This window comes from Falco punctatus, assembly GCF_963210335.1.
Source record: "Falco punctatus genome assembly, chromosome: Z".
Classification (NCBI taxonomy): Eukaryota; Metazoa; Chordata; class Aves; order Falconiformes; family Falconidae; genus Falco; species Falco punctatus.
This window is the reverse complement of record NC_137586.1, coordinates 43,645,997-43,671,061: the sequence shown is the minus strand read 5'-3', so window position 1 is coordinate 43,671,061 and position 25,065 is coordinate 43,645,997. Positions and strand designations below refer to the sequence as shown.

Sequence of the window (25,065 nt, the reverse complement as noted above, 5' to 3'; positions counted from 1 at the left end):
GGCTTGTGACCCACAAGCTCGAGCATATTCCTTTCAACTAACATTGTTACTTGTGGTCCTGCTTCCCAGGCCCCCTCCTGCAGCTGTCCATTGCAGAGGTTTGCAAGATCCTGCAAATCCTCTCTGATTTAAACAACGCAAATACCAAATCATAGAGACTGTGCAACAATGAAACCTGGCCGGAGTCAGGTTTTCTGGTTACTTTTGATTTCTGAAACACCAGAAGGTATTTATGTTTACACTACCGCTGACTCAACATGTAAGTGACTCCCTAGACAAAATAAGACACTGAAGGAAATAGGTAAACTTCTGCATATAGAAAAATAAATCGCTTCACAGTAGAAGCCACTGAGAAGAAAACAATCTCATAATTTTTCCCTATTTTCTTGTATTTGAGCTTTTCTTGCACAAAGAATGACACTCTTCTTTCTCCAAGATGCAGTGTCTTCTAGTATTTTGCAATTAGTGTCTTTCTTAAATCACAAAATATAAACCTGTTCTGGAAAGGGATTAGTTTAAACCATTTTAAGTATCAGTGTGGGATTCCACTCCACAGGTACCTTCAGATGTACCTGAGCCGATTCTGTGACTCAGGCAAGGTATCCCAGGGACAACTATTTGCAAATGAAGGAGATGGCTATTAAGGCAGTCAGGATGCAGGAGTCTTGCTACAGTCTTGCAGGGTCCTAAAGAGTCATATACTAACTTTATTGATCAGCTTCAGAATATTTTGCAACAACAAGTCGAGCATGAGAAAGCTCAAGGGTTGCTTTTAAAACAACTAGCTATGATAATGCCAATGAAAACTGTAAACGGGCAACTTTCACAATCGCAACCCCAACATGTGTCAGATGATTATAATGCAGAACTCACAGGAGACTGTAACTCTCGGGCTGAGTTCTGGAATGCAGTGCAGCACATTTTTGCTTCTCTAATCTCTTCTGTAAGAATAGTACATGCTCTTAATTTGCTTAGTAAATTAGGCTGCTAGCTTGCTAAAGTTTAATGATTAACGCACAATGGGATATAAAAAATAATGCAGTGACAAAGTAAACCTGGGTTAGGTAGTTTGTTTTATAAAGTCAGAAAGTTAAGAAAACAGCTCTTAACAATACAAAGCAGCTCAAGGCTAGCAAGTGGTGGATGAAGGATCATATCAAAGCTTTATTAAGTCAAGAATGAGAAGCATTGTATCTTCTGTTGTTGAAGGACTCTTAACAAGTTGAAGAGGTGGTAATATAGAGTAATCTGTCTTTTGACTGGTCAGTCATACAAATGGTCAAAGAGGGATAACTATTCAAGCTCATCTGAATTTCACATTGGTTATTGATATTTAAACACACACATCCTTCTGTACTATAATAGGGTTTGTACTGTGTTAGCTAGGATGCAGTTAATTTTCTCAGTAGCTGGTGCAGTGCTGTGTTTTGGATTTGGTGTGAAAGCAATGCTGATGGAGCACAGATGGTTTTAGTTGTTGCTGGGTGATGTTTAAGTCAGGGACTTTTCAGTCTCTTGGGCCCTGAGGGCTGGAGGGGCATGGGATATTAGGAGGGGACACAGCCAGGACAGGTGACACAAACTAGCCAAAAGGATGTTCCATTCCATATGATGTCATGTTGAGTATATATAAGCTGAGGGAAGAAGAGAGAGGGGAGGACATTAGGTGTTAGTGTTTGCCTTCGCAAGTAACCGTTACAGGTGATGGAGCCCGGCTTCCCTGGGGATGGCTGAACACCTGCCTGCCCATGGAAAGTAGTGAATGAATTCCTTGCTTTGCTTTGCTTGTGTGTGTGGTTTTTGCTTTACTTATTTGTTCTTATCTTAACCCTTGTTTTACATTCCTTTCTGATTCTCCTCCCCATTGGGGTTGTCAAAAAAGGACTGTCATGGTTTAACCACAGCTGGTAACTTCAGCCACTCACTCACATCCCCCTCACCCAGAGGGATGGGGAGGAGTTGGAAAGAAATGTAAAGCAACCAAAACCAACAGTTTGCCATCAACATTGGTCTCACACCAAATCCTAAACACATCTCTGCACCAGCTACTATAAAGAAAATTAACTATCACAGCTGAAACTGTGATACAGTTAATAAACATTGCATCACAGAAGTGTAAAACTTCTTCAGCCTTACTGTAGTAGACCCTCAGAAGTCAGCTAAGCAATGTTAACTTTCAGAGAGGGTGTGCATCCATGTAGGGTAAAGTTCTATTAACCACATTAATTATATTTTTTTAAATGCATGATCCCGTGAAATATCACCTACTTCTTTTATACACTAAGCAGATTCCACTTGAACTGTTTACAGGCATGACATGAAAAATTGTGGGTCCTGTGTTATTGCTTTGTGATAATGCCAGTATCTGGGAGACTTAGAAGCAACTGTCACCTCATTAACAGCTCAAAATGGTCTCAAAAGAAAACAGACAGCAAACCTCAAATGTAAATGTACCTCTCATTCTACCTCTTTCTTTGATATCAGGGACATCTCAGTAAGCTTCTTGTATTAGTTTTGAGAAGATACATAGCTCTACCTACACTTGCCATTCTTCACAAGCATGCTTTTATCCTTCAGTGCAGCGTAAACTTAACAAAACTCCAATGCAATTGTTAAGACCTACACGCTAAAGTTACCTGCTTTGGATGCTACCTCATAGCTAGAATCAACAGACTGCCACACTGTTTATACCAAAACATCCAGGGATTTATGATTTTTTTCCCCCCTTAAATGTCATGCAATATAAGGAATGTAAATCATCACCCTCATCTGCCCAATGCTACTCAGAAGATTGTCCATGTTAAGTGTCTGCATGCCAATGTAATACATTCTGTATCTACATCTACAATAATGTCATACATAAAGTATAGAAACACTACTGTGTCTCTTCCATTCAGTGTAGTTTGGTTAACTTCTCTCTGATGTCACTGGCTAGAGTATCACTACAGTTGGCTACAGAATTTCCTGCTCAGAAATCCTACAGTAATAGTAACCCTAAACCTGAGATTTTATTTATCTAGCTTGAATTTAGCCCTTATTTAAGAGGCAAAGGTTTTATCTCTTCAGTGCTGATGGTTCAGATCTCTGCTAATTATGGCATTAAACAAATCACACATTTCTCAAGGAATGGTAAGAACTAGCTCATAAAAAGGAATGTTGGTGGGACAGAAAAAACCTGACAAACTTTTAAAGGGAACTCAGAGGTAAACATAAAATAAATACAATACAAAAGGAAGATAACAGCTAATAAATAGTTATTATTCATTGGCCTCCTATTGTTAGTGCTAGGATGTATTAAGCAGTTGGTACCTGTTTCTGTAGAAGAGCAAATTGCTCTTAAGAAGCTGAAGGAAGGATCCCCTTTAAAACTCTGCCTTTTACTCAAGCTACATAAGGACATCGGTACTGCCATAACATATGCAGCCTTCATACTCCATTTCATTCAAACAAGCTTATAACATCCTAAAAAATGCCATATATTTCCGTGTTTATCACCATTCTCCACAGTTTCCTAGATACTCTTGTCTGGTTAGTTGATTAAAACTATAGGTGTTATTAAGAATTTACATTTCATGAGCATAATTGTTGTAATTTCCCTTGGAAATTATGAGGGCATTGTACTGTATAACTCCATCTGATTCAGGCAGGAAATTATGCAGTCCTTTTCCACATTTTCAAAACATGTTTTCCAAAGCCATGTTTGGGTATTTTTTTTAAAAAGTGGGATATTACTCCATCTCTTACAGGAACATACATTTTACTTGCTCTGAGAGCAAAAGGATTTCCTATTTCTTTTTTTATGGCCGATTGTGCCAGTCTATCATTTTAACTTGTTTATCCTGCATTTCAGAATACTATCCAACTATCCTACTCAAAACCGACAACTTAAAGTTTTAAAGAAAACACTAATGTACTCAGAGGTGGGTGAGCCTAATTTACAACCTGTTTTAAAACACCTCATAAAGATTTAGCCAGCTGAATTTAAATCTGGCAGCACATGTTTCTTATCTGCTGTCTTTACAGCTTATTTACTATGGTTTAACACATAAATAATGAACTTTCATCCCTCCTGCCATCTACACTCAAATTTGTCATTTCACAGGAATTTATGAATGCTATGATTATTGATCAAAAAAATTCTTCCTCAGTATTTAAAATGCACTTTAACTCCTTCAGAATAATGACACTCTGGCTAGCAAAAGGTAGTACATGGGGGGAAATTTACATGAATGTTCTTCTATTACACTGAATACTAAAAATATAGCAAAGTTTTTAAATAAAAATCAGATGGCTTCATTTCAGCTGACAGAATCTAATCTGAAATCCAATTAAATCCAACATGGTAACTTAAAACACTTGCTTTTGAAGCATCTGTTTTCCACACAGTTCCTAAAGTACCCTGATTCTAATCTCCAAAGCTAATCTAATGACCCACCCTTAAACCATCAACAATTTAAGCAGCTGCCTGGATGCGCTGATAGCAAATCTGGTTTCATCACTAACTGATAGGAGTGGGAAAACAGAGACTGTGTGCTCTTGTTAAAAGCACAACCAACAGAAGTTATGTGCTCTTTGCAAAACCAATCCTCTCTCAAAAGTCAGAGAGGAGATAGGTGAGAAGGAGATAGGATGGAAGGCCAAAGTATGTAGTTAGGCAAAAAGACTTGGCAAATGAACGGCAAATCTAGAGGAAACTGAAAAAGCATTGAAAGAGTATTTCACTTTCAAGTAAGAGATAGCTCTATGCCCTTGCCAAGTATTTTACAAGTATGAAATTTCAATCAGTAAAAGTACAGCAGAGTGTGGAAGCAGAAATGCAACTGCATAACACTTTTCATGTGATCATCATTAGAAGTAGATGGATCAACTCTGTAATCCTTCAAGCATGACCTAAAAGAAAGAGAATTTTCCTATCCAAGTGTCTCTAACTTGGTTTTAGCTTTCAGCTTCCTTGTGTCTACCAATTGAGTAAGTTCAGAAGTGACTAGGCATATCACTGTACCTGGCCTGGGCTTGTAACAGGGCTGTGCTAGCTATAGTCCCTATGACTTGAACTCCTGTTTTCTGTTGCAATGTTTTGTTCTGCAGAAATATCCTGGAAGGTGGAAAAGAATACTGGGCAAATGAGATAGAGGTCTTCTGGCCCTGCTGGGTGCTTAGGTAACAGTTTGCTACAGCAGGCCATAAGCACAGAGAGTTCAACATTTTGGTGAGGAATGCCTTCAGCAAACTCAGAAAGAGAAAGACTCAAGCAAACAGGAAAAAGGAATAGGCATTTCTATTTGTCACTTGAATACTGCCCTTCTTACAAGAAATTAAAAATAATTATTTTTGTTCAAGGCATACAGTTAAATAACATGCATTTTCACCAAACAAAATAAAAAAAGTTGTATAAAGGGGAGGATGAAGAGATTGCACTTGAAGAATCAGGTGTGAAGTATAAGAAAATCAGTCATCTTCATTGCACTCATTCGAAGACTGTTTTAGTCAACAGAATTAGACTCTTACTGAAGTAAACTTGTTATCAATAGCAGTTAACAAGTTTCTACTGAATTTGGAATATGCCAGAAATGTGGTATTTCTCAGTTGAAATGAGTGCTTTTTATGCTTGCATGAAAGAACACAAATCTACCATTCTGCAATGCAGGCTATTTAGAGTGCCAGCAATCATGTGATGCTCTTACTAATTTTCTGTAACATTACTCATACATTCATATATTTTAATTACTCTATAAATAAAACTCTTATGTAATTATTGCAGTTGAGCAGTGGGTTGGACAAAATGACATCTAGAGGTTTCTTCCAACGCAAATTATTCTGAACTTCTGTTGTTTGTAGACAGCAACTTGCATGTTTATTGTTCTTCACACTGTCGGTGACAATAATCCTAAGAAATCTTTGCTTTTTCTTGCTTGGCAATAAGCATAGAAGTCATCAAAGAGACTATCCCCAGCAGTGTCTGTGTGTCAATTACAGAGCTTTACCACTTAGACCTCACTGTGCTGTCCTGTATAGTGTTTTTAAGATATTATATCTCAGTGTTACAGTTAACCTCAGCTTCTTGGATTTTTTTTCCTTTTTTTTTCCCCACCATATTGAGAGTTTCAGTGGAGGTTTTCATTATCAGCTGCAGAGGCAGCTATGGCAAACTCCTAAGACAGCATCGTTGGAAAGCAAAAGAGTAACAGAAGAGAAGAGCTTTTTGTAAAAGACATACCTCCCTCTTAAGGGAATGCAAAGATACTTTTGTCTTAGAAGGAGGGGAACTCATTTATTGGCATCTGGTTTAATCAGGGCAAGAGCAGGTGAATCAATAGCTTCTTGCAACTCTCCCCTCTTCCCCCAGACACAAAGTTCCAGAAACGTTTTTACTGAAATTGACTTTTTGTGAAGTTTAAAGTCAGAGTATCTTTATGGAAAATACGTTACTGAAAAGTGTTCTGATTTCTTCTAAGGTCATGTTTCTGCTAAAAGGCAAAACTTAATTGATATCTAGTAGTACTGCCTATTCCTGCCTTTATAATAATTTACTATGATTAAGTCTATTCTGTATTGTTCATTTGGAAATTATTGTTTTCTCAGAAAGCTAAATGTAGATGCTAATTTACTGGGTTTATTACCATGTAAATACTGAGATACTTCTACTTCATGCAACAAAACACAATGAAATGAGCACACCGTAATTGCTGCCAGAAGAAAACACTGAAATATAAAACATTTGTATAAATTGTGGATATAAGTTATCTGACATTTTGTTTAAGCTGCTTTCTTACAAAACCCAAATAAGAACCAGCCTTTCAAGGATCATTAAAAAGAAATAATGTACCCTTCAAAACATTAAGAAACAAGAAAACTCAGCTTCAGGAAAAAAAAAAAAGTAGAAATAGTGGAGTTGGTTATTGCAGTACTCTCAGTACACTCTGATAAAAGGTATATCACAGAGAATTAATGTAGTAAAACTAACTGCTCTTTCCCAAGATACTCTGAGTGTTTTGTCCCAAGAGCAATAGAAGTACATATTTGAAAAAGAATATGCATTTACTGCATATGCCTAAGGAGTATATATACTGGAGCAAAGGTACTAAGAGCCTGGACAAGGCTCAAAAAAGCAGTTTTGCCCTTGACGGGGAGAAGGGCTGGATCTCTGTAAGCTTGTTAAACCAGTCCAGAGGCAAAAGGCAGTACCAGGAGGTCATGTGAGCTTGGGTCAAGAAAACAGCAGATTCACATTAGCTAAGCACCATCCATGAGTGACAGAGCTTTGGGTAATAGTGCAGGGACTTGAACATCCAAGCTCTGTACTCTGAGTTTTGGATTCCCTGTACTAGTAAAGTAAAACATGGAAGCACAGGCATCAGGATATAAATCAGTTCTTACCACACATGAGAAAGGCTTTGAGCTTTTGACTTGAAACAATACAATTTCTGGTCTCATCATGCCCCCAGAACAACAGCAAAGGTGTGAATGTTATAAATCTAAAAGGTCTCAAAGGCAATTCAGAGAATCAAGAATTCACAGAGAATCAAGAAGTCACAAAATAAGAAGTATTCACAAAATACTAATCAGGTATTTTTTTTTCTTTTTTTCTTTTGCATAACCTTATGTAAATTCATAAATCTCAAATTCAGTGTCAGTAATTGGCTGTGATAATATATCCAAGAGAGATATTTTAACAAAACCTGAATTTAATTTAAAATTCATAAACTGACAAGGAAGCAAGTTCTGTTCTCAGAAATACATTAAAGAAAGAACACAGAAAATTGACAGGATGTGTAGGATTCAGAAAAATGTTTTCTAATGTCATGGCTTCATACACGACACAAAAGAGGCATCAGAAATGGTGATCAGAGGGAACATTGCAGACAAGGAGCTGATACAGAAGCATTTTCTCCCGAGAAGTTGGAAAAAAAAGAAGGTGGAAACACTGTCTTTGTCATAAAATATTTCAGTCAGGTGGGGCATACACATTACTAAAGACCTGCTCATCTAAAATGGGGGAAATTTCAGACAAAAGCAAACTGGAGGCAACCGTGTGACGTACAACTGGCCAGAGAAAGAAGAGGAAAATACAATACAGATGACACATGAACGCATTCATTTTTAAGTTTTTTGACTGGACATTAGTTTAAGCCCACATAATGTGTAGCTCACTATGAAGACATGAGAGGTTAAAAAAAATCCAACAGATATTTTACTACTGTCATGCATTAATATTTTCACATCCACACTCCAGAAATAATCTACTCTAAAAGTTCCATTAAAAACTTCTAGTACCTTCCTGTGTTGTAATCATAGCTACTTGCAAAATTGGTGAATGTACCTGAAGCAGCACATAAAAAATAGAGGTTTCCTGATGCTTGTGGGTATTCTTCTCTATCTTCCAGTTTTTTGGGGTATGATCAAAGGCAGCAACGGTATGCTGCCAAAGAAATGCCTCTGCTCATAAAGTTGAAGTGATTTCAGATTTACAGTGATGGGAAGGATGAGTTGGACTGTTCTGATATGCTCCTCTGGGAACTAAACCTCTCAGATCCTAGGAAAGGAAGGTGGTAGACAGTGTCTATACCTTCCTCTTCAAAAAAGCCAGCAAAAAGGGAAATGTCAAAACAAAAAGAATAAGAGAACTTGCAGAACAGATTGAAACAGTTGAAAAATGGACAAAAGTAGTGGCAGTCAATGACAGCTTGATTTTAATCAAAGAAACCGATTCCTCCCTGAAAAAGTTCAGCTGAAAGTGATCTGCCACTACTTTGTGCAAGTGTAGTAGAGATACTACTATAGAGATAGCATATTCTCAGGCACACTGTGTCTGAGGCAGGAGAATTTTATTTTGCAGCTCTGCAGAGTATGGACTTTGCTGTGCCCCTGCTGGCAGAAGTCCATGTGCTCCACACAGCCCTTGGTTTAGCCTCAGCAAGGACCAACACTCGCTATGAGCCAGATCTGATACCATGTTTGGCCATGAAAAAAGAAGAAGAAGGGTTTGGATCCTTTCTCCCTTTTCTTTATGTATCTGCTCAGAGTTAGACACAAAGTGGTTTTTGATTTCAAATTTTCTGAATACCTTTTAATGTCAATGTAGGAAAGCATTTGCAACAATAACATAGCAACATAATAATATTCTGAGCATACTCAAATACATTGTAGACAATGTGAAGAGATGTGGATTGATGCATTTTATATATTAATACTCAAAAGACAAAATAGGTTATATTCTCAAGACAAACAATGTATTTCACAAATTCAAAGAGCCAGAGCCTGGGGTTTTGGGTGTTACGGGCAAGTTCCTGGCCCAGGGAGGATGCCATGGCATTGGGGAAAGCAATAGGGGAGCAGCGGCTCTGGGGATGGTGGTGAGGACTGAGGGAGGGAGGGATGGAACGTGGGCTTTGAGCTGTGACCAGGAGAGAGGACGTGGTGCCACAGGGAGCATAGCCACCTGCAAACATGAAAACATGGCTTGTCAACCCAAAGGGCTGGACCCTCCTGATTTATAATGTAGGTTCAATAATCTGTGAGAAGCACCAGTATACAATATACCCCAAATTTAAGCCAAGGAATAAATGATATTTCAATACTATGAGCACTTGTTGTCCCTAAGCTGAGAAGCCAACCTCCTACAGCCACTGGAGAGTGCTCCCAATTACCAAAAATAATAGCAACTTAGGTGAAAGCATCTGCATCTTTCAAGTTTGCTTTATTTCACAGTCAAGACCGAAGAGAGAAAGAAATTGAGTTTAGTGAAAATACGGCCAAAAGTTACAGTGCAGCTCCATGTTGCTACACAACTCCTACCACCACCACCCCTCCAAAAACTGCAACCAGGAGGCCTGAGAGACTCCTGTCTATGTCATGCTGAGTTTTCTCCTAGGGGAATGAATAGCAGCTTCTACATACATACTCCTCCACACTATTGTAATTACTGGCTGTGTGTTAATTTTGCCCATGAACTGGTTCAGGTTTCTCACTAAAACTAACTGTGGGCTTTCTAGGACTTCCAGCAGCAGGAAGGCCAGACAGAAGGCAGAGGCCAGAGCAAGGTCTGCGGTGGGCCTTGCTTCACACAGCAGTTTGAGGAATGCAGTTACCACAAATAATAGTGAGGCAAAAAGAAAAGGTAAACTTGCCTGCAGCCTGCCACCGGTCCAAGTGGCCTGGCACAGCAGGCCAGCTACTCTCAAGAGGGTAGGACATGGCTGCCGGCTCAGGAGAACACTGGGTGCCTTCACTGTGATCTTGGCTGGACACGCAAGGGCAGGTGACCGGTCACGCTGCCCTGGCACGGCATTAAAATGGGGAAAGGCAAGTGTGGTGCAAGGGCCAGGCACAGTTACGCTGCTGCCTTTGGACGCCACGGTCACCTGCTGCCTGTCACTGGCCTATTCACAGGCACGTACCCGTGGGACAAGTGCTTCCCTCTGCCTGTCCTCACCGGGCTGGTGGGACGAACACAGCATGAGCATGGCAGCCCCCACTGGTGTGCCCAGCAGCTCTGGGGGCTGTGCCCAGCCACCTGAAGGATGGTCCTGGCACGTGGTGGAGGTCAGGCTGTTGCTGTTCAAAATTTTTAATGCAGCCAGGTTTATATGGGTTAAGGTAGCAAAAAGGTGTGTTCCTGATGAAAATGTGCTATCTGGCCAGATTTCAAGTTTGTGCTACAAAGCCCATGGATTCCAGCTCCCTTTAAAGGACTGTTACTTGTCACCTTATCCCAGCAGCTTTTCTGAAGAATAAATGTTTTGGCTTAGTTACACTTGTAAAACAATAAGCCCCACCTCCTGCAATTTAACCGTTCTCCAGACATAAAATTAAAGTTCTGCAAAGAGAAAAGCAACAAAAACAGGAGGATGTCAACAGGAGGTGCTGGGCAAGCTGGCTAATTAGCAGCTCTACCATCCCCACCTGCACCTCTCACCTTTTGGCATGTATACAGTGGTGGTCTGTATGGGGCGCTTTTCAGCTCTGAGAAACACTGGTATTTTCCCCCCCTTCACTTCCCTTTTCAAAATGTGTGGCTGGCTTGGGAAAGTTGACAGCCAGGGTCTCACCACTGGGTTTGCCTGATGCTGATCACAGCACTGGTGGCAGACAGGAAAGCTGGAACCGTGCACTCAGTGCAGACGGGGAACTCATGAGACTGCTTCAGCCATCTGCCAGTGGGGTCTGGCTTTTTTGCACCTTACTTGACAGGCATGCACCCCTCTCACAGCCTTGGCATCCTTGTTTTCCAGGAGGATGAACACATCCATGTTGAGAGTGATCTGCATGAAAACAAACATGATTCAGCAGATGATGAGCAGCCACGCTCAAAAGGGTAATGTCTTTTGGATGAGTAAGTTTTCCACTCACTTCATCCTGGCCTAAGCAATAAGCTGCCAGCTTTTCTGTTTCTGGAGTGACAGCTCTAAATTTCACTCCCATACGCCTATGCTACACAGACCTTTGTATTGCCTAGTAATCTGTGAAATACAGAAACACTTTGTATTTAAGATTATTATACCTTTCAACTGATACATGTGATTGTGGAGCTATCCTTCCAAAGCCTTGTAAATTAAAGGAGCAATTTTTTTTTATTATTATTTTTGTCCATTTTTATACATTTGTACTTTTCCAGTATTTCCATAAGAGCCTTTTTTAAAGAGAGGACTTACAGTGATCACTTTCAGGAAGTTAAAGATTCACTATTGTCCTTCAGTTTCAATAGCTATTTACCCCTATACAAAATTGGAATAGAATAGCTGTAAAAAAAAAGAAGGCATTTTGATGGAGTAGAATTTTTACATTTTGTTTAGCACTGACCACACAGTAAAAGCACAAATCTACATTTTATACTTGAGTATTAGGGTTTTTTGGAAAGAACTACAAACCCTACACAAGACATTAAAAAATATATATAATATTTAAAATTATAAAGTCTTAGTATTTTTCTGTCATTGAGTCTTCATATAAACCTTCATAGAAATCATACTGTACTTCTCCCCCGATTTCAATGACTGCATTCTGTTATACAGCACATTTTCAGATCTGAACCTGTCTTTTTCCCACAGCACCAAGCCTGTCAGAGTTCAAGGAGTGTCTGGAGGATGCTTTTAGTCATATGATTTGGTGTTAGGTAGTCCTGCAAGGAGCAGGGAGTTGGACTCAATGATCATTATTGGTTCCCTTCCAACTCAAGGTATTCTATGATTCCGTCAGCAGATTCTAGCAACTCACTGGATATCTCAGATAGGAGTTTGTCTTAATCAAACTGGACTTCGTGGAAAGATCTCGTGTACAAATTATATATGCGGAAGTAGGTTTAAATTATGTTTTCGAGTTGTACATACAGAGCTTAAAGATTTGTTCATATGATCAGGTTTACTGCTGTTATCATTAAAATACTACTTCAAAAATCTAGCAAAAGTACTTAGAATTCACTTAAATACTGTCTCATTTCTCCTCTGTTTTTTGGAGATTTGTCATTCCTTTAGCAGTACGCAGGATTAAACGCTTTCTTGTTTAAAACTTTTAGTGTCTTGTCTAGCAAAAACAAACACTGAGATTTCGTAGATCAAACATCCAAGTTTGAAGGCCTCTCCAGTGGCAGGTATCCAGCCTTACTGATAAATAAGCTAGCTAATTGGAGAGGCAAGTGTTGGCATGCAAATGGCTGTACAAGGTCAGTGTGGTCTCTTCCCCTCAAACCTGGGCCCACAGTCACTTAACAAGAGGCATCTCTGCATGGGAACAGGTTGAGCTGGGGTTGAGACCAAGCCTGTATGTTTTTTTCTCATTCTTATTTACTTGTACTCCCATGGAAAGCCAAGGGACAAGTAAGGTTTAATTCACGGGGAATTACTGTTCCTGAGGTCCTCTTGTTCTTTCATCAGCAGAGGTACCATTATCTCTGGAAGCGAAAGCTCCTCATAGGCTGGAAGCGGAAGAGCACTTTGCTCTGTTCTGATTACATACAGGCTATGGCCTGTTCTGCTCTCTCCGGCTTTGTACTTTGCTTAGGTTAATGTTTATGTTGAGCACCTGACAAGGGCAATGCTATCTTTACCAAGTTATTTTTTGTACATTAGCTCCTAAAAGCAGGCACTAATGTGATCTGATGTCCTTCTTGTATCTGCTTAAAAGGAAGGCATTCACAAAGCTGCCTCTACTATGAATGTGTCTCCAGTAGGGGAGAGCCTGTAACCTGAAACACAAGCCCTTTGAAAGATCAGTCTGTTGATAACAAGGGTTCACTACCTGTGCAAGGTGTTAACATTCACTTACAGAGTACATGCAGACTAGAAAAAGGATTTCTGTTGCAAAATGCAAGCAAGAATAGTTATGGCATATACAAATATTTCACATTAAGGTTCTCCTTTAATTGTGTGTGTTACTTGGTTTTTAAAAATCTTTGGTTAAGTAAAAGCAACATGCTGCACTTTAAGCACGTAGAATCAGCTTTTAAAAAACAGTGTTTCCTTAGTAAAATAACTAATTTTCATAAGAAAGATGTTTTTCCTGTCACCTTTCAGAACAGAGCTTCATATTTATGACATGTATGCCTAAACATTTAAGATATCCACGTACCAAAGTGATAATCATCTAAACTAATAAAATAAGAAAAGAGAGAGAGTGAGAGATGTTAGAGCGAAGAAGACATTACAAGGAACTGTAATCTTAAAATAGCAATTTTAAGCCCCAAAGGACTCATAAGTACCAGTAACAGATAGTAGATAATATTTTTTCCTTTTTTTGGTCGATGGATGAACTACAAATTTGATAAAGGACCTCTACTTTATTCATACATCTGTTTCTCATTTCTTCTTTTCTTTCTTTTCCTGTTGTTTCTAACCTCTCTGCTGAGATTGGGCAGATAACCTAATGTTCTTACAAGTAGAAAGAAAATAACTATGATTTGTGAGGCAACAGGAATTCCCAGAACTAAAACTGAAATACCAAAAGCAATCAAGATTTCTCAGAGACCATGTTACTCTTTGTACTAGTTAAGAGTATATTCTTGCTCTGCTGTTCTGAGTACTTATATGAATTAAGTTAATATTCCTTGTTTCTTTCCAATTTCTTTTAATTTTTTTTTTTCTTTTTGTGCAGAAAAGAAAGATATTCATTCTGAATTTCAGTACAAATCAGTATGTATCTGACTCCAGCTGCATCTAGTTTCCACAAAAGAACAGTCTGGATAATTAGCATCTCTAGATTTGTTACCTTTATACACTGTAGAGTGTAACACACCACTTTAGAGAAACAGAGATATAGCTGTTTCCAGCTATACTTCCTTGTCAGCTTGCACAATACAAGAGTGTTTATTTAGTTAAGGTTTTTTAACTGAAATACATCTGCATCACTTAACATTGGAAAACTGTGTGGAATTAACTCTCTTAACTACTATTTCCCTGTATTTCAGCATCCCTCATGAAATCACGCTGTACTACCCTTAGTGAGATGAGAAAAGAATGAAAGTGAAGTACATAATAATTAGAAGAAAAGGTACTAGAATAGGACATTCAAATATAACAAATAATTTTAGCTTCCATGAACTGATAATTATTAGATGAGAAATTAATGTAATTAATAAACAAATTTTCAAATATCCAGAAACATCTATGCACACTTTAATAAGGTTTTAGGTGGCTATTGGTTATTTTGCATACACAAATGCAGCCTTAGGCCTTCACAACTATAGCAACACTACTGCTCCACATAGCAATGGTGGGCTGGCTATATTAACAGTCTTTGCAGGCCTGGCAATGGGCACTGAATTTTTACCTACCCTCCCAGTTTGCACTAACCCTGTTAACAGACATCCTCACAGAAGAGCTGTACTTCAGAGTCTAGTAGAACTGACCCCCTAACTTTGGCCTCTTAGATAGTTGATAATTTTGCCCATTAGTTATCTGCCAGATTTTCCCTTGTTCGACATCAAACCGAAGAAGTCCTCCCAAAAGCTCAGCAGACGTCAGCAGGATTTTCTTTGGTACGTTGGGATACAAATTTAATCCTTACCAAGTGCAGCATACTCCAGTGGAGAAATTTTCATCTATTTAACCTGATCTTCCTGTGCAAATTACTCTTCTTTTTTATCTACAGCCTAAATATCTCCTGTTTTGTTGGGTTTTTTGTTTGTTTTTAATTCTCCTAGGTGTTTAGAAAAGAAATATGATAAAGCTTGTGACCTTTGCAAGAAACATAAACCCACAATTCAATATGTGATCTATGGAATTTTAATAACAGGTACAGTATATTACACCTAAGGTCGCCGAAGCCTTTTTTTTACTTACCTATATGAGATTATAGATTGTGCATGTCTTCTACCTGACACAAAAACTCTTGATTGTCTTAAAGAATGCATTTGAAGGGAAGTAGAAGTTAATTTAGTCCCAGAGAAAGCTCCAGACCAGAAAATCTCTGCTTGTTCCCAAACTTAATAGAAGCACAGATCTTGTTATACTTCTCCTCCAGCATGTTTGAAATCCAATTAGCAATTACTTTTGAGATAAAGGGTAGTTCAGGTTTTGTGTCTATTCCATTACCAGCCCCCTCCAAGAAGCCTGTTAAATTACAGTTTTAGGAACTTGCTCAAAAACATGAAATCTCATTAGAAAGAGTCAAGCATCAGCTTGCACTGAATTTAAGTCAGCAGGCTAGAAATGAAAGTTTTATGTTCTGACTCATATCACTCATTATCCACAACAAATGTTTGCTAGAGGAAATGTGTTTTATGTCAGCATGCACTGCAAAGTATTTCAGATATTCTTCTTTGTCCCTTTCCTAATTAGCCAGTAGACTGGTTCGTCTCCTTCCACTTCACCGAGTTCTTTTTGAGATCCTCCCACTTGAACATGGAGAACACATAGACCTAAAACGTCTGTGTGATAGGCATCAGTGTACCATAAAGTGGTTATAAAAGGGCTGCTGCATGCATGCTGAATATCCTGCCCTCCTAGCATCAGCTTGTATTGCTTTGTCATAGTACAGGCATATCCCGGCTTCAAAAAGTGAGTGAGTTCCAAGAATATGTCAGGATTTCATATGTTAATTCCATAAAAAAACAACTTGCCTTACAAAAAACAGTAGTTCTTCTTCCTTATTTGCCATAGACAGAATTAGATTATTATTTACAAGAACTGAATATTTCATCGGCCAGCATGTATTAGCCATGAACCTGCCAAATGACAAACCTTTTCACAGCTTCTTTATGAAATAAACTACTTCTAAGCTTCCCAATTATTTCAGAGGGCCATCAAATCAGGTAATTGACAAATGTTTCTAAGTGTTTCTTTATTGGATAAACTTATCCTAGTGTGAAAGAAGAAACAAGACCCATTGTTCTCAGATCACAGTTTTTACACAGGAAAAAGCAGTCCTGTAGATGAGTTTAATTTTCCCAAGTAGTTAACATGTTTGATATTAACTTGGCTTGGCCAAAGCATGTAACCTTCTTTGACAGGATGAAGCCACCTTTGATACCAATAAGCATATCATAAACAACATTACCTGTGAAAGCAAAATTTTTCAGTAATTAGGCCAAGAGTCAGAAAAGCACTAAAAGATAAACACAGGTCTGACCTCAATCACATCTTTAAATTTAAGATTTATTCTGTTTTTAAAAAGACCAGCCTAAGTGATATGTATATTCTTGTCTCTGTGGCAGCATACTTGGCAATAGTTATTGCAGCCTGCACCTTGAATTTTCAGAGGGCCTTGCCACTCTTCGTCATCACTGTCCTAGCCATCTTCTTCATCTGCTGGGATTTTTTAATAGCTAAGTATGAAGACAGAATTGCTGCATTCTTTTCCCCTGGAGAAATATATCTGAAGAAACAGTGGTTTTGGCTGAAATGGTAAATATTAATTATTTCCTGTTTATGCAGAAGAATAAAGCTTTAGCCAATTTACCCCTGTAGTTTCATTTCAGCTTAGACCCCCATAAGCACAGGCAGATGGTTCAATCAGACAAATTGCAGTAAGATCAAAGAACACATACAGAATAATTCAATATTTTCCAGTTTATACATGTCAGGCACACCTTTAAGGTTGCAATACAGTAAATAGTTATCAAAAATCTGGACAGACTGTGTATAAAAATTCCTCAGATTGACATAGGACAAGTTTGTGGTTGCAAGAGAACATGTTTACAGAAGTTCGGATGTGTTGTAGCCTTCTGCATTCATTTTGCAGGCCAAAAAGTGCCTCACTGTCACTTGTTCAGAGAGCTGTGAGATTCGCAAAAAACTTAACTCTAACATATGCAAATTGTTAAAAACTGTGTTATCTAGACATTACTTATTCACACACCCCCATAGCAATTTTTACTTGACCTTCAGGAGTCAAAGCATACCAGCCACATTTGGTATCACAATAAGATCATATAACCTTATTTGGGATGGTAGGCATTCATCTGGTAGATAAATGGTAGATACTCTAGATCTGGTAGTTACTTATTCCAAGTATTCCTGAGCAGTTATCAGGAATATTTAAATCACTCCTTGGAAAATGGGGAACCAAAGAAGGCTTGTAGACCAAAAAAAAGACCAAATGAAATCTCATTAAAAAGAAAAAGGAAACTGGCCAGCTGCCTTCTATCTCAGCTAGGTCACCTTCTATCTGAAAGACTTTAAGGAGGAGTCATTCTGGTTCCAGGAAAATGTCCCAACTTATTCTTAAAATTTTGAAATAGTGTTGCCACAGGAGCAGGAACTTCTAAGAAAGATTGTGGTCCTTCTGCTCAGGAGCCACATTACAGAGCAGTCACACACAGGCACATCCATTAGACAATCTGGCAGCCTCTTTGGTGGCAGGAGCAAACAGAAGAGGAAAGCCCTGGTGAACAGACAGAACAAGATGGGGACAGCAAGTGCTGTATTACCTTGGCTGCAATCCTTAAGTTGTACATATCACAGATTAAGCGCTTAACTGCATGTCACAGATTCCTCCAAAAGACAGAAAGTCTCTCAAGTGTAGAAAGTGTTATTCAGCATTGCAATGGCCAAGCCATTTTGTGGAACTGGCCTGCAATATTTTTGATCCAGGTCTACAAGTGGAATTCAGGTATCTAGATACCACTAAAATTAGTGGAAGAAACAGCTGTTAGACATAGGTAACAGTAAAGAACTGGGACTATGCTTAGTTTTCCCTTCTGTAAATGGGATGATGTATTCCCTTGGGTCTCGGGCTCTTGTAATATTTACCTTCAGTATGCAAGTTGAACACGGTTCACAGATGTACACGTTGCTCTTGACATTGTTTCTGAGATAGCTAAAATTGTTGTGATTAAAAGTTATTTTTCTAAACAGACTACAGGAAAGTTATTTTTCTAAACAGACTACAGCTGTTTACAAAGAAGTAAGCAGTTCATAAGTCGTTCCTCCATACTGTGCATTTCATAGGCCCATCAGTTAAACAGCACAGTGCTATTGAAAAAACCACAGCGTCTATTGCCCAGAGCTAAGAAAAGATTCCACAAAGAAGACAGGGAAGGAAAAAAAGAGGATGGAATGAGAAAGGAGAGTATCTTCTCACACTTCTTTAAAATAGAAATAACACCCAGACAAGAGTCACTTGCACTTTATTTGGTTTCCCCCACACTCAGACTTTGGGGACATGGTTGGAGGACATTTGCTCTGGATGCCACCATGGGATGTTGTCAAAGCTGCATCAGCAAAGGCAGATTCCTGCTTGTGTAGAGCTACATGTTTCAGCTTAGTATGTTACTCACAGAGTTCAATCACAGAGATGTAGTGTTGTGGGGAGGGGAAGGGGAAGGAAGATCTGGTCTTCTTCAAGGTGTCATGCCTGACACTTTTTTTTTTTCCTAGGGTGTTGTGTGCAGCTCTTATTATAGCTGTCATCTGCTGGATCATCTTTGACACAGCAAAACAAGGATCCCGTCAGCTGATCTCCTTTGGTGGGCTTGTACTATATGTTCTCTTGATGTTTATCTTTTCCAAATATCCAACCAGAGTGAGTATTTAGCCCATGTTGGATTTTTTTGTTGGTTTATTTGTTTGATTTTTGTTCAGTGTCTCAAAAGCTATTCCCCTACCCTAGCAACAAGTTCAGTAAGAGTAACAAACCCACAAATGCCAAAATTTAGGCTTGCTAAAACCCAGTGATGTATTTCATTTTAAAACCCAGTGATGTATTTAATTTCTGAGGAAAGCCATTTTGCTCTGACATCTTGGGGAGCATGTGTGGGGCTTTACCAGCCCCTGGCTCTCACTGTTTAGGAAGGCTGCTGCCCATCCTTTGTTCCAGCCCTGATGCAGATTGGAACACATTGGTCCTGGAGCACTGAGGCAGGCCTGCACCTTGCTTTCCGCCCACAGGAGGCTCACTACAGTCCTCTGGATGTCACAGGCACTTATTTGAGGACACATCATCACATCAACGCACATCACATAGCACTGAAGACATGCTTCCCCCATGTAGCTCTTAACCCCTCACAAGTTTGATTCCCACTGTAAATGCAGCAGCTGAGGCCAAGCTGAGTTCTTCCTCCCTTTTCGGTAACCCACTCCCATAGGTTCGTCGATGCCATTTGTTTTAATTTTCCAGTTAAAATGTCCACTCTGAACTGCTGTGATATTATAAAGGTATTAGTTCAGCCACCACAACTCCTACCTCAGTTTTTACCCCTGTGCGCACACCTAGCATACAGCACATGCTTTCATCAGTCATACATTAATCTCAAGTTTCAGTAATACTTTTTCAACACTCTTGCATCAGTGCTGAGACTATTTTAACAGAAAAAGTCCCCTCATAAGGGACTAATGGACCTGTCACTCCCCATCCTTTGTAACTGCTGCTGAGGTGAAAACTCTTGTACTCCAAATGCTTTGTGGTCTCCCATGGGTCCTCATTATACCTACTTGGCTTGTGTTATTCAAATATCATCTGAATAAATTAAGAGTGCCACCTGAGCTCTTTGCCTTGTAAATAATCAGATTCAATTTTCACAAAACAAAGATGTTTTCTGAGGCAGCAGAGCAGAAATCTGCAGTGTACCGAAGAGGGACTGCTTACAGGCAGGCACATTTTTTCTACAAGTGCATTTATGTAATACGAATTGCAATATCTAACTGTGAGTAGTTCTCCAGTATCAAAGCTCTTTAAAGCTGGGGAACAGAAACAAAACTGAAATTACCCAAGCACACAGAAAAACCTGTAGCAAAATCTTCTTATTCCCAGTCCAGATACACGAAGAATATACATGCTTGGTAACTTTTGTTCTGATGTTTCCCTTCCAGTTAAAAAAACACCAAAAATAAAAGAAAAAAGTCATATCTGCTGCTCGCATGTATGTCTAGTTCATTTATAAACTGTAGCAGAGGAAGAACTATAACTCCTTTTCATACTACTTGATTGCTTCCAGTCTGTGATGCAGAAATGGGCATGTCCATACTTACCTAGTCAGTCAGGCTTTCAGCAGCTAGCTCAGATGAGACATGCACATCACAAAGCTTTCAAATTAGGTGAGGTGATTCATGCTGCAAGTCCCCTAGAACCTGTTTTGGCAGCTGCTCCTATCCTGCAGTATAGTCAGACAATCTCCTTAGATTATTTTAACAAACACCTAAAATAAATTATTATTTAATTAAATAACAAGTGGTTTATTTTTCTGTCCATGTAGGTTGCTTGGAGACCAGTGGTTTCAGGAATAGGCATGCAGTTTATTCTTGGGCTTCTTATTCTAAGGACCAAAGTAGGGTTTGATGTATTTAACTGGCTAGGCATTCAGGTCCAGGTAAGTTAAAAAATTTATTTTTTATATTATTTTTTGTTTTGAAACTCTTATGTAACAGCCAGGAGTTCAAGGGTCTGTTTCCCCAGATGCTTCCTCCTCTTTAGAAATACTAGGTTGTCAGAAAGGTAGTTGACTTCCTGATTTCAACCTTCTCATTTCTTTTTCTGTCCCATTAATACAAGACCATGTGGGACAGGCTGTTGAGTAATGACTAGAGTGACCCTGTCTTCTAATGGCTTTTACCATCTTCGCACTGAAATTATAACTTGCACCCTCCAAACACAAAACCACTATTGTGCCAGGGCGCTCATAATAAACTCTTAGATCTGGCTCAACTCCAAAGCATCCTTGCAATACCTGATATGCCAAAAACCTCTGTGATTTAGCTAGGCAGAACCACTGTTGTTTTAAGAATAGCCATAGTCCTGGCCCCAGGGGCATATCATAGTTCCCACAATATATATGAAAACGAATTTAACTACAGGTGGCAAAACCAACAGCTGCGAGCACGAAGGATATTGAGAGAGGACACCTGTAGGTAGGTGCCCCTGCAGGCAGTATGCAAGCACAAAGTTTTTTTTTTAAAATAAATCCAAAATGTAGATCAGAGAGTACCCAGTGAAGCATGTTCAGATTTGTCACCCCAGGGATACTATTCTCACAGCTGTTCTTTGCAGTACGGATAATTAAGTGCATTTAAAACAGGACAGTGCAGAATGTACTGTTTCTGCATGGAAGTGAAGGACAGGTCTGATGTCTGTCTGGCTGTTAATCTGCAAGCAGTGGGAGTCATTTGGATTTTGTCACTACGTTCTCAGTCTCCCCTTTTGTCTCTGACTGAAGCAGGTCTGGTGCCCCCTTTTGTTAGCTCCATATGTTTTATGGTCACTCCTGTCATAACTCATTACTCCAGCTATTACATCTCATTTTAAACCGTATCATTAATTGCATGTGTGGGCATTAGGAGTATAAAAATGTACCACTGTATTAGAATTAAAATGTGGAAGATTTTTTTTTAGACTACTCCTTTAGAAACACATTTCTTCAGCCATTAAATCTCCATTTTAAACTGTATCACTTATTGTACTTATTTGCATGAGTGGGAGTGTAGAAATGCACCACAGTCCTGGGATTAAAAAATAAATTTTTCTTTTAATATAGCCTTTATCGTGTGCATACTGCAGGAAAATGTGCCCTATGCCTTTGCTGTTTACCTACATACTCCAAAGTAACCTGCACTGCTGGCAGAGGAGGGCAGAGATCCTTGGTTCAGCCAGACACAGTCAATGAAGCCTGGACCCATACAGAGCAGAGCACAAGCTCCTTGGGACCTCAACAGATCTCTGCAAGACAACAACAAATATTTGCTTAATTTTTGGCAGGGACCTGGAACTTATGGTTAACTTTTTTTGCTTTCTCTCCCTAGACTTTTCTGGAGTATTCTGACACAGGTGCTAAGTTTGTATTTGGTGAGAAATACACAGATCATTTCTTTGCTTTTAAGGTAAGATGGGTTTTATATATACTGTATGTGGCAGATAGGCAACAGAAACAGGAACAGTATGGCTGGGAAATAAATTAATTGTATGTCTTGTGATACCAGTGCAATCATTAGAGAAATCAGCTAAGAAGTAAATTATTCCTTAATCTGTGACACTCCAAATAGGAAATTTAGGAACTCCACATAAAGCCTTTCATTTACTGCCATACACTGAGTCCACCTCTCCACAAGTAAAGGTGTTATACCATGCTATCCTGTTCTGTCCTAAAGTGTTGTGCAGACCACTGCCTCACGGACATTGCCCCTGTAGAAGTAGGAAGCCTATATATATACACTGATATACTTACCAGATAGAAGAGACAGAAGCTGCCCATGCATAAACAGGAAGAATTACAATACATTATTTTACATTAATAAAAATTAACTCTCCCCGTTGGACCTTGTTGGGAAACTGCTGGAATATGGCTTATATGTTCTGTGCTCTCCAACCGCACCAGCATCCTGTCTGGTTTTGCCCTCCTATGTAGCCATGCCATACCTGCTTTGGCTGGAATCAAGCACATATATAGCAAAAAACCCACAAACAACCATGAGAAATATATTGGACTTTCTCAGAGAGCATTCTTCTGTCTGGTATTTCAGACATCTGACTATGTGCTTACACACTTTTCATCTTCTTTTCTTCTGGAGAAGACATTCCAAACTGGATATTCTTGAATCTTAGCTCTTTCACCACTTAAGAAGACTCTATCTGTAGAAGATGCTGCTACTAAGAATAGGCATAATACCTTAGAAAGGAAAAAAACCTAAGCATTTCAGCAAGAAATATAACTTATATTTTAATTACAGTATTTTTGTACCTTTTGTTTCACATTTTAGCCTCCTCTCACCTTTACTCTATTGAATATTCAAGTGACAATTTGCATTCACACTTACATATTCTGGGGGTGAAATGGTTTAATTCCCACCCCAATGCTATTTTTCGTGTTTTTCCAAAATGCCTTATGAATATGATTTTTTCAAGGTAGTTTTTTAATGCCTCAGTGGTGTTGCTAAATACTTTGCTAACTAAAGCTGTAACTAGGGACCAGATAGTTAAAAGTTGGCTTCTGTGCATGCACACATCCATTAGTTTTATTCTATGCGATAAGCCAGCAAAAGTCGTGTGGAATTTCTAGAAGAGGGTAACAGGGACAAGTAGGTTATTTTCACACTGAAAAATAAGAAAGCAAAACCCACAAGTTGATTTTCAGAGCTGCATATGTCTTGATATAGGAATATATATGGCAAACAGAGTGACAGACAAGTGCACAGCAACATCAAAATGTTCCATCTGTTCTTCTTGTAGAAAGAGATTTCTGTCTTCCAATGTCAGTGAGTGACAGCCAGCCTATTCTCTCTTGAAACACTTGTCATTTATTTAGAGATTAAGATGGTCAGAAGTACTTTTTTGTGTCTCTCATATTTTGTGAGGTTTGCATGTAGCACTAAGCTGTGCAAATCTTGTCCCAAGATATTTCCAAGTGTCCTCCAAGAGAAAAGTCTCAATCTTAACTTAGCTTTTAAGACAGAGCAGACAAGTGATAGGGTATGTCTTCACGGAAAACTGTCAGAACATAGTTGTACCCATACTGCATCCTTAGCAGCATGCAGGGACACCTCAGTTTTCTGCTAATGTAGATGGACACGGTTAACCAGAGAAGACACGTCCCTTGTGTCTTATGGGAAGCATCCATTGCAACATTTGTGGGCCGCATACATGTAATCCTGAAGAGATCTTTGGTATCAATTCTCCAATGAAACGTGGGATTTTTCAGTGTGCTTATTAAATTTATTCATCAGTTAAAATCTGACTATTTAAAGGTATGTATTAGGTATCAGGAACTATACATATTAGAGACTAAACTTCCTCACAAGTTTGTCCACAGAGAGAGATGTAATTCTAACAGCTTAACCATGCAAGTATATTTACATTGCAGGACCATCCACTCTTCCCATATGGAAACGCACTAGCCCTTTTTGAACAGTAGGCTTCTGCTACAACTGAGGTCCATCTGATTTCCCTGTCATATTTCCTTTTGCAGTTCTTTCACCATTTTCACAGAGTTGAGAACTGTCTCCACCTACAGGCTGTAATGGTGTGTATATAACCTAACTAAACTGGTGAATTTTTTAATGGCAGAAGTAAGTTGGAGACGGTCTCTTTGTCATCCACATTTTTAAGGCACACTTAGAGAATAAGGGCACTACAACAGAAAGAGGGAACTGGAAGTCCATGATATATAGGTATGAGTTTTAAGAGCTTTTTTTTCCTTAGAAGGTATTTCCTGCAGTCAGTGCATGGTTTTTAGAAAAAAACAAACAAAGGGCACTCTTGACCTTCTATTTCCAAATATGTTTCACATTTAACCAACAAAGGTAACACTGCCAGTTAAGGCTGACATTCCACCATGACCTCCCCAGGCTGCGCAGACAGATATTCCTACACACAAAGGGTGTGCAACAGCCTCATAGTTACACAGGGAAGTTGTTCTCTGACTCCTTCAATCAGCCCCATGCCTCCTTTTTTCCTAACAGTCCTGCCTCCATGTACACATGCCTGATCCCCTAGCCGTCCAGACTGCTCCTCAAATACAAAGGTCTGCATGGTCCATTACCCTCCTCACCTCCCCAGATCTTGTACCTACAGGTCCAGCAAGGCTGCACTCCTTCCACCCTCCCCCGATGTGCTGCTAGCCTGAGCTCCTTTCACCCTCTGGGTGCTTCACCACATGCCTGACACTGGAGCACCACTAGAGCTTTCCCTTCCCTCTCCCATGCCCCTGCC

General features: G+C 39.2%; 1 protein-coding gene across 1 annotated transcript in view; it reads left to right on the top strand.

The window, feature by feature from the left end:
* Positions 1-25,065, top strand: part of SLC28A3 (solute carrier family 28 member 3) — a 125,031-nt gene that overhangs the window by 76,590 nt on the left and 23,376 nt on the right. The window contains exons 4-9 of the mRNA XM_080372755.1: positions 11,232-11,314; positions 15,134-15,225; positions 16,646-16,835; positions 18,810-18,954; positions 20,624-20,737; positions 22,164-22,241. Coding sequence (XP_080228881.1) covers positions 11,232-11,314; positions 15,134-15,225; positions 16,646-16,835; positions 18,810-18,954; positions 20,624-20,737; positions 22,164-22,241 — 702 coding nt within the window. The remainder of the gene's footprint in view (positions 1-11,231; positions 11,315-15,133; positions 15,226-16,645; positions 16,836-18,809; positions 18,955-20,623; positions 20,738-22,163; positions 22,242-25,065) is intronic.